General features: G+C 44.7%; 1 protein-coding gene across 2 annotated transcripts in view; it reads left to right on the plus strand.

Annotated features, from left to right (window-relative positions):
- The window catches only part of DPP4 (dipeptidyl peptidase 4), an 80,308-nt gene extending 73,952 nt beyond the window's left edge, over positions 1-6,356 (plus strand). For both annotated transcript variants that reach the window (XM_055308123.1, XM_055308124.1), the window contains exons 24-26: positions 3,274-3,346; positions 3,609-3,682; positions 5,228-6,356. In XM_055308123.1, coding sequence (XP_055164098.1) covers positions 3,274-3,346; positions 3,609-3,682; positions 5,228-5,329 — 249 coding nt within the window. In that variant the 3' untranslated portion in view covers positions 5,330-6,356. The remainder of the gene's footprint in view (positions 1-3,273; positions 3,347-3,608; positions 3,683-5,227) is intronic.
- Positions 6,357-10,918: the final 4,562 nt, after the last annotated feature.

Here is a 10,918-nt window from a genome sequence, read left to right on the forward strand (position 1 = left end):
CACTTGGAGAGGTTAAGTAAGCTCTCGGAACCTCAGTCTCCTCATCTGGATAATGGGAAGAATCAAGCCTCCCCCCTCCACAGGGTTAGTGAAGGGATTAAATGGGACACCTGTGCCTGCCTTGAGGTAGGCTTCCACAACGCGGCAACCGGTCATCCTCAGGACGCCACTTGTCCTTGTGGTTCCTCGATGGCACAAGGGTGGCCTATAAACGCTTAGAACTTCTGTTCCTCCCAGCGCCCCACCGCGCTCATCAGCTCTCTCTTTATTTCAAAAATACAAAGATTTATTTGCTGGAAGGTAACTGAGGAACCAGCGTGATCCAACAGGCAGCTACAGATGGTTCTTCTTAGGGCTTGAGGGAAAAGCTCCTCACAGAGATGCTGTGGAATCGGCACTGCCACTGGACCAATCCTTCCCACTTCGTTTTGCCAGACTGTTGCTGACAGCGGGGCTCTCCGGAAGTTTCTAGCCTCGGGAGAGTGCCAACTGCACCACCATTGCATCCTTGCCCATTTATCACTCTGAGCTTCCTTTTTAGTAGCTGGTGATAGACTATTCGGCTTCTAACTTAGTCATCCATTTCCTTTTCTATTTCTGTTTCCATCGATAGGCAAATGGGGATTATCCTATTTTAGTGGGTTAAAATAGCACGATGGCATTATTGCCGATTATTAGCCACACCTGCAGCGAGGGCGGGCTCTGTTGCCCTGGCGTGGGCCGTGGCGGTCCGCGGGCTGGAGCGGGCCGCGCGGTGGGCCGCCGAGGGTCCCTCTTCCCTGAGAAGCCCAGATTCTGGGGTCCGGTAGGGCACGATCGCGGTGCCAGGGGCAAGGTGCCACCGCCGCGTCTGGGGGGGGGTGGGCGGGGAGCCCTGCTCTCTGCTGCCAGAGAGCCTGAGAGGGGCTGGGTGCTCCCGGCTGCCCGTGCACCTGCCCACCTCGCGGGGAGGCCCCTCTGGATGCTTCTCCGGGGAGCAGGGCGATGTGTGCATGGAACCGGCACACCTAGCTCACCATCGCAGGGGAAGCTTTTGTTTTATTTTTTCTCTTGCTGCATTAAAGTATTTGTCTTTCTTTCTTTGTAGTGTAATATTGTTAATGTAAAACAATTTGCATCATGACACTTTTATCACAGTTTTCGTCTTTTTCTCAGTATGTTGCATTTCTCACCATGTCTAGTTCATCACAGCTACAGTGTGTACATCACAACATTTATCTTAGGCTCAGGGTTTTACTTGTTTATAAAAATTGTCTTCTTTCAGCCTGTATTCACTCCATTTAAGAAAAAAAAAAGGCAGCCAGAAACTGTTTTGGTCCAAACTCCAGTAGTTATCACATTCCTTGCTAACTGTCCTGCGTATTTATATGTCTCCTAACTATTACTCTATGTTTCAATGACATTTCTCAGTTTTATGGCTCGTGGAGGTTGTAGGAGCAGCTTTGGCGGTGCAGGCTGCCAAGCCAGGAGGGCCGGTGGGGCTCTCGGAGGTGAGGCGAGGGCCCGCGCCGTGTGGCCGGGTCCCCGCGGGCAGGCTGCGGGGAGCTGCGGGGAAATGCGGGGAGCTGCGGGCTTGCAGAGCGCGAGGCTGGGCGCGGCCCGAGCAAGCATCGGGGCAGGTGTGCGCCGGCCCGGCCTGCACGACGGCTGGGGGGGGGGGGGGCGGGGGGAGCGCCCGGGGCGCCCGGGAGCGCCGGGGCCTGGGGGCGGGCGGGCGGGCGGCCGGCGGCGAGCCCCGGCCTCTGGCGGCGCGGCTGGGAATCGGCTCTGCAGCCCCGGCCCCAGCGGGGTTGGCTCCCGCCGCCGCCTCCGCAGGGAGCACGGCCGCCCCGGACGCCGCCGCTGGGGCTCCGCTGCCAGCCCCCCCCCCGCCCCCCGGCGCCTCGGGCGCCCCCAGGCCCCTCCCCCCGGAGCCGCTTGGGATTGTAGCGGCCTCGGTGCAGCCGGCGTCCCGCGTGCGGATGCCGCCCCGTGCGAGCTCCTCCTCCTCCTCCTCCTCCTCCTCCTCCTCCTCCTCCTCCTCCTCCTCCTCCTCCTCGTGCCGGGGCCCCGCGGGGGAGCAGGGGGAGCAGGACTGGGCAGGGTCGCACCGGGCAGCGCCCCTCCCGACGCCCCCACTGCGCAGAAGCCGAGCCTGGGGAGCAGCCTGCCCCCCGGGGGGTGGCACCCAGACCCCGTGACCCCCGCCGGCGGGGGGGGGGCCCTTCGGGGCACAGGGAGCCCGCGTTCCCCACAAGGGCGCCTGCAAATGCAAGCCGTGGCTCTCAGAAAGTTGACTTTGATTCACCAAGATGCTGGAGGACTTGCTGGAGAACTTGCAAAGGCACCGGAGAACCGCTGGCCCTTCCTCTGCCCAACACGCAGGGAGACCACAGCCGTGGACCCCGGCTCCCCACCCCCCGGGGCACCCGGAGCCTCCTCCGAACTTTGCGCACATCCCCGAATCCAGACCCGATGACCAGCTCTGTGCCCTGTAAGGCTTTCTCATCCTGAGCCCCCCCCCTCCCCATGCCAGGTGTGCGGCCTCAGGGAGGCGGGTCTTCAGAGAGCTTACCTCCCCATTTCTGGCCCTATTTCTCTGGCCCACTAGGCAATGGCTTGATCCAGTGGCAGGATTTTCCCTAATACAGAACGAGGCAGATGACAACAACCCACCGATTTCCTAAGGCCACGCTTGATCTTTGTCACCCCTTTCCCCTCCCATATGTCACATTTGCCTAGGTTTGGAACATCTGTTCCCAAAGAGGTAGTACTTCCTTCTCACTCATTGCCTAGCAATGTGGACCAAAGTTCATATGACATATTGCAGAGTGTGTTTAGTTGCAAATGCTATGTACAGGCTCTTTGAAATGTAGCATGTATGGCACCATGTGACACACGGTTGCCATGGCAATACACTTTTTGGCTGAACTACAGCACAAGCCCATGAACATACATTGCTAATAGGAGACTCTGCCCCGCGCTAATGCACAGGCCACAGCCAGCCCGGGATCTGGGGCTCGGGGCCGGCGCGCAGCCCCGGTGGCAGGTGCCCCCTGCCTGCGTGTGTGCGAGGAAGATGTGGCGTCCCCCCTTTCCAGTCCCGTCTCCCAGGCTCGGGGCATGCTGTGCATTCTGCTGTGCATGGAGACAGCATTTGCTTAAATATCGGTTTGCTATATTTTGTATCAAAGGGGGCCCCAGCTGAAAACATTTTATTTTGTAAACTGAAGTGAAAAATCAGTTTATGGCAGATCTTTTTTTGAATAATGACATTCTTTTTCCCAATTCCAGAATTCAACAGTCATGAGCAGAGCTGAAAATTTTAAACAAGTTGAGTACCTCCTTATTCATGGAACAGCAGATGGTGAGTTTCAGTTAATTAGACTTTTTAGTATCACAGACAGGTTTGCAATTTCACTACTGACAAAACAAAAGCATGAGGGGCAAGACTGTTACATTTACTTCAATAAAACAGTGTTGCTTTCCACAACTCACTTGTCTTGGGCTAAATGGGATGCTAAGTCCTAGAACTTCAAATAGTCCCTTTCTTCCCGTGCCTTTCCCACCCTTCCTATCAGAAAAGGAGCGGCTATTAGTTACTTTACGTTTCCTTTCTCTCCTTGCAGACAACGTTCACTTTCAGCAGTCGGCCCAGATCTCCAAAGCCCTGGTGGATGCTGGAGTGGATTTCCAAGCAATGGTACAGCAAACCGTGGTGCAAAAGGAGGGAGCTTGCCGGTGGGGCCTAGGTTGCCCCTGGCGGGGCTCCTTCTCCAGCAGGCCCAGGAGATAGGGACAGGGTTCCAAGGGGTTTTGTTTTTGCAACGAGGAGTCAGAAGTGGTACCCTTAAGCCACAGACAGAGTCATGTTCAAAACTCTTGGAGACTCGGGGGTTGAGAAGCACAACGTATCCTGGGAGTGTCAAAACAGTGCTCTCCTATCCATGGGGCTGCTCAGGCTCTCCCTGTTTGGATTCGGAAGTAATCACTTACTCAGTAAACGTGCGGCAGAGTAATTCTAACGTGAAACCAGCATGATAGGAGCTCCGCTCCAGTACGAAAATAAACCCGTTTCTGTCTAGTATGTATTACTAGCCAGTCTAACAACAGTGGGACGTTAATAAGCGGCCTGCTTCGGTTTTTGCAAGTGCGACATTATCTTTTGTTGAACGACCACAGGCAATGAACAATTAGGTTTGTTTTATATGAGAGTTGGAAATGGCTCAGAGCTGTTATTGCCTATATAGTGGGCTGTTTGTAGGCATTAAATCAAATTCATCTTCTACACTAGACCTTTTCAGATCAAGAAGAAAATAAGAGGCTTTATGCGTAGGTATGACATATATACACGCGTATGTTTGTATACTTACATGTGTATGCATGTGCGTTGCACTAAATATTTTTGTGCAAAATACTTTCTTGCCTGTATTAGCTAGAAAACCTACTTTTCTTCACTCTCTCCATACACACACACACACACACACACACACACACACACAACCTTGCTCTGTGATCAGTTCACATGGTGCCCATTATATCAGAATGGGACAGTTAGTTGATACCAAAGAAACCTGGCATATGCCTTTTGGGGTCGGATTCTTATGAGAGGTTGAGGTTTCTTTTTCTACCACTCAAAGAAATGACATGATACTTTAGGCAGTTTCTAAGAGTTTATTTAAGTCTCTGCAATTTATGTTTGCCAAGTAGTGACTTCTCACTTGTTTAATATGGGATGCGTTGACACATTTTTGCCTCAGGTCATCAACACTTTCATAAATGTCAGACGTACAGATAGAAAATTCTAGTGAAAAACCAACGTGTTTGCAAAATAGCGCATTTGACTTTTGACCTCATGTTCAACATATATGTGAAATGCTGAAATAGATTTTTCTAGTACTTTGGTAACATATATTAGGAAAAAGTGCTTTTAAAAAACTCATTTAATGTAGTTTCTCTTATTGCAGTGTAGGAGAAATCTGGCACTTGATAACACTTAATTAAAACTAGCGTGCTTTAATGGCATAAACATTCTCTCCTGTGCATAATGTAGTTCTAAGTGTCCTCTGATTCAAGTCTGAAAATGGATTTGGATAGTTTAATTAGAATATATATACCCTTAAAACAATTTTTTGACTCTATGTATGGCTCGTGAGAGCCTATTTTATTTTATTTTATTTTATTTTGTTTATTTTTTTAAGAGTAGGATAACTGACATCCTAATGCTGACCTTTCTCTTTCTCTGCAGTGGTATACAGACGAAGACCATGGGATTGCCAGCAGCACAGCACACCAGCATATATATACCCACATGAGCCACTTCATAAAACAATGCTTCTCTTTACCTTAGCACCTCAAAACAGCATGTCAGACCTTATTGAAAGCCATTTTTTGTTCTCACTATCTCAAAACTGAACTGTTAAGATGATGATCTAAAAAAAAAAAAGTACACTCAAATCAAGAAATTCAAGGTTACGTTTGTTCCTGGATTTACATCTGTAACCCTGAGTAGGGACTTCTGTGTTCGCAACAGATTATTACCTTCCTGAAGTCTGAATTATTCCATCTGGGTTTGTTTATTATTTAAAATAATTTCCACATCAGTTGCTGAAACAACAAATATGAATTATCTTTATGGAAGCTTTGCATAGGTTCCCTGAGAAACATTTGATTTTTGTCTAACTGGACTAGTCCAAGATCTCATCCTCTTCTTTAAAGGGATGGCAAGGTGTGGGCAGTGAGGTCACTGGGGCAGGGGTAAGGAGAGAAAGGTGGAGGAAAGAAGCTAGTAGGCATGTCCGAGCACGATGACCCGACCAGGCTACTGTCAGCAACTCTTGGAGAAGAGCTGTTCACAGCCAGACTGGCACGGTTTTCTGAGAACGACTATTCAAACAGTCTCAGGAAATCATATATGCAAAGCACTGACTTCTGAGTAAAACCACAGCAGTTGAATAGACTCCAAAGAAATGAGAGGGAATCTGCCAACAATACAAGTCCCCCAGGTGCCAGTTATGGCTATAGGTGCTACAAAAACACAGCAAGGGGGAGGGGGAAGCATTGTAAATGTGCCTTAAAAAATACTGATGTTTCCTAGTGAAAGAGGCAGCTTGGAACTGAGATGTGAACACATCAGCTTGCCCTGTTAAAAGATGAAAATATTTGTATCACAAATTCTAACTTGAAGGAGTCCTTGCATCAATTTTTCTTAGTTCATTTCTTTGAGCATCTTAATTAAAAGAATATTTTAACTTCCTTGGGCTTGCTTTTAAAAATCGAAAATAAACTACAAAGTTACATATTATTATTCCCATACTACATACTGTGGAATTTCTCCTGGTCATTTAATAAATGTTCCTTCATTTTTTCAGAGATAATTCGTTTTTTTGTCTTGAATGAGACCTAAACCACATTGGCATATGGACACGCTTATCCAGAAAGGCTCTTGTTTATTTTGCTTGTTATCCCAGACTGCCTTGTAAACATGGAGAGAGTTCAGTTTTTGTAAAAAAAAAAAAAAAAAAAAAAAAAAAGATACATAAAAATGTGTTAAATTAAGCAGTTCGTAGGGCTTTTATGTAATACATATACAATTTGCTACCACACACATATATAGCTTTTGAAAAACCCAAGTAACTTTTATTTTTTTATGTAATATATAATTTATTATTTTATTCCAGGAAGCTATGATGGGGCTCATGTTATAAGAACAAATAACATCAATAATATCATCTCAGTTAAGAAAAAAAAGTTACTTAAGCGTTTGACTATTTTTGGCTGACATATCTATATTAATGAAAGCATAGATTTCATATGCTGAATTTAGTCTAGCAGATAACTGAGGAAACATGATTTTTTTTGTTCAGTTGTTTGCAAAATGGCCTCATTTTTTTTAATTGGTTTTATGAACTCAAACTTAGCTTCAGACCATTTGCTGGAAAAAGTTATCTAAGAGTAATAAGCTCCAGCACAAAAATCTAAAAATAGAAGAAATAGAAAAAAATCTATCAATTCAACATAAGACTAGTGAGTCACACATGGGAATGGACAGAGGGTTGTGAAATTCAGCTTCAGTTGTACTTTGGGAGCGTGCCTTTGATTAGCTTCACCCGACGTCCCAAATCCGACTCATCCATAAGAGCCATACATCGACCTTCAAACCTGGAGGGCTCTTGTCATAATTCTATTTCTTAATAGAGTTCAATCATCTTGAGTAACTGGACCAATCTTTGTAGAGTTCTATATCCAGAAACAGTAGTCATAGATCATGTGGACACATCCTGGACTGAATTAATAGTCGTAAGAGCAAATTTAATAGAAATTCTTCTTTTATCGTAATTGAAACCAGACATTGGGGCAGCTCCGATGGCCCAGCGGTGTGGTTCCACCTTCAGCCCAGGGCGTGATCCTGGAGACCTGGGATCAAGTCCTACTTCAGGCTCCCTGCAAGGAGCCTGCTTCTCCCTCTGCCTGTGTCTCTGCCTCTCTCTCTCTCTCTCTCTCTCTCTCTCTCTCTCTCTCTCTCTCTCCTCTGTGTGTGTGTGTGTGTCTGTCTTGGATAAATAAATAAAGTCTTTTAAAAAAAGAAACTAGACATTGTACAGTATCAGATGCCATACAGATATTCAGACCATTTGGCAATATCAGATGTTAAACAATATCAGATACTACACAATACCAGATATTTTACAGATATCAATAAGCCCACTCTACGATAGGAGATATTGTACAATATCAGATACTGCACAGATGTTAAGACCATCGTATATAATATCTGATATAATATCTGATATAATATCTGTATAACTATTGTACAATAGTTTTGATAAAACTATACCATTCATTGTTCCTTTAGTTTCTGAACATGTTATTTTCTCTGGAGCCCAGAGGTAGAAAAAAAGTCCTAGCACATATTTTTCACATAATGAGGGTTACAAATGGTAATAATGCGATTGAAGTTAGATTTCATTCAACCCTCACAGGACAAGTTTTTCTCTCCAGTAAGGTTTTTAAATTGGCTGATTGGAAAAGGTAAAGAAGTTGACAACTTAGAGATAAACTTAATCTGAGTCTAAGCTGGAAACACGCAGGAACTAATCATAGCACTAAGAGGTGCAGACTGGCCTGCCATTGAGAGTTGCAGCCTCAGCAGGCACACGGACTCTCAGCAGACACCACCTGATGGAGCGCGCTAGCACCCGGGGGGCACACACACCAAGGGAAGGAGCAGGGTTCACATCTCTTCTATGGACACGAAGTTGAAGTTTTGCTCAAGATTTTTAGAAAATCACGTGAAAAATTATTTTTAGACTTTTTTTTGTTGGAAGTCTTGCTAAAAATGATCATATACCTCCATGTTTTCTTAACTAGAAGACACAGAACATAATTCAGTGCCTCCTTAATGACTCAAAGCCACCAACATAAAGATTAATTATCACACTAGGCTGTGTGTCATTCTGGGTATTTTGCTTTTTTTTTTTTTCCTTTAACATTACATTCATCTATTTGACAGCACAAGCAAGGGGAATGGCAGGGAGAGGGAGAAGGAGCTCCCCCAACCCCACCCCGAGCAGGGAGGCAAATGTAGGACTTGATCCTAGGACCCCCTGAGATCATGACCTGAGCTGAAGGCAGAGGCTTAACCAACTGAGCCTCCCAGGTGCTGGGTATTTTCTTTCTTATTTACAGGTGGTCACTGAAGCTACCGGTTGTACTATTTGTAGCATTTGCTGCTTTTGTTCTAAGCTGACGTGAGAATTCCAATTTATAAAACTACTAGATTTGTACAATATTTAAGATTCAGTAAGTTCTAACTGAAAAACATACCAAAACACAAGGATGGCTTTTTTCATAATGTAAGAGAATTTTGGTCTGCCAACTTTGTGACAGTTCTTTCAGCAGTGTCCAAGAACCTTTTTACTTACATCCTGAATGATCTGGAGCGTGTCTCCAGGATGTCTAAGGGATCTAGGTGATTGAGAATGAAAGATGAATGTGAATAACAAAGCATAACATCACTGCCCATCAGAAAAGCCCAGAGCATGGTATTATTAATAAGACCAAGGTCATGCTCAGTAGAAACTTCTCTTTCTGCATGTTACCCTCTATGACAATATTAACAAACTTGAGAATTTGAATTAATAAAAAGGTCATTTCCTTACTGCTAAAGCAAGAGGGATATCTTTTCTGGTGTTACTGACTTTAAATCTCAACCAACTCAATTAATGTTTTTATTCTTCACAATCTTTCATCTGAACAATTCGCCCCAAGTTTGTCAGATTATTTACAACACATATTTGATGAGAAGAGTGACCCACCAAATAACCAAAACCCTGATGATTTCATGAAGCTTCTTCCATCCAAAGTCATGATACTTGTGACCCGTAAGCAGAATATTTCACTGGCTATGTCTGATGTCCAATGTTGATCACAGAAACATGAGTCACAAAGTAACATGCTCGGAAGAAATATTACTCATCTTAACCTGATTCTGGTTGCGTGACCCAGAATGAGTACCCTGCCAGGGGGGAAGCAGGTCACACCTCGCCTCCTGTTGGAGACTCAGTGCGCTGCAGCCTAGATAAGGTGCACGTGGGTTAGAACCTCAGCATCGCCACTCAGGGTGAGAAACATTTTAAAGAACATTGCTGAGCCTCTTTGAGCCCCAGTTTCTTAATTTGAAAAAAGTACAAAAACACCTACTTCACCGAATTGTGTCATCGCTGTGAAGATTTGTGTATCTACTCTGCCGGCATTATATCCATGCCCTGCACCTCCCTCCCTCCCTCCACCTCCCCCATTCACAGCTATTTAGCTTTTTATCCTGGTTTGATGACTCCACTGATGACTCTCTAGCTTACACAGGTCCCCACCTTAGGTGCCCCTGTCTGCCTACAGGGGCTGAGCACATGAAGGTGCTCAATAAGCATTTGCTTTTACTTCCATACTGTGTTTGTTTCCATCTTTAATCCTTCTTAATAACCTGAGAAGCAGCATCTTGTATATTTTACTTAAGGTTCTGTCCACAGCCTTTCCCAGCTGGATAAAGAGCCAGTCCCAGACCTAGACTCTAGAGAGTTATAAAGAAGGGATAAAACTCTATTCTTACCTTTAAGAAGCTTATAAACAAATGAAAGAAGTAAGTCACATGGCAGAAATCTATAACTACACACATCAGAAGGCAAGAGTACCTAGACATAAAGCTAAGTCTATGATAAGAACGATGGGATGAGTGGAGTGAAAAGGTGGATGAAGGAAGGTGGTTTCTGGATCCATATGAGCTGCCATTGGCTGAATTTTGTACTACACTTAGATTTCTTTAATAGTCTCAAGATTACTGTTGATAACCATGCTTTTGGAACTTTTTTTTTTCAAATACAATCCAAAACATCATATATATACGTATATACATATATATATATGATATTTATCTCCAGATATAGATCTTATTCTATATGAAATAATTTATAAAAAGCTGTTGTGTCTGGAGTTACTTAAGTACCTAAGGTTTAAGCCTATTTGGTTTCAATCATAATAAAAGTTTATAGACCACTCACAGAGAGTTTGGTTTGAGCCTCAGAGTCGTCCTGGGTGCAGGATCCCTAAGGAAATAATCCCACATTTTTTCCCCACTATATTCTCCACTGTGCTGCTAGACTAATCTTTCCAAAAATTCATGCCTTTCCATTGCTCAAAACTTTTAATGGATAAAGTTTGAATATCCTAATATAGAATTTAACATCATTTATAATGTGGTCTACTTGTAGTTCTACCTTTTCTTACAGGTCTTCACTACTCTCCTAACACTCCACCACCCTGGGCTGTTTGCTTGGTTCCAAATATGCCATACATCAAATATGTCAGGATTCAGTTACACCATACATCTTTACTTTTTTATTTCATTTTTATTTCAATACTGGCATGTGTTTGAGAATCTCTG

Source organism: Nyctereutes procyonoides, unplaced genomic scaffold, assembly GCF_905146905.1.
Source record: "Nyctereutes procyonoides isolate TBG_1078 unplaced genomic scaffold, NYPRO_anot_genome, whole genome shotgun sequence".
NCBI classification, from domain to species: Eukaryota; Metazoa; Chordata; class Mammalia; order Carnivora; family Canidae; genus Nyctereutes; species Nyctereutes procyonoides.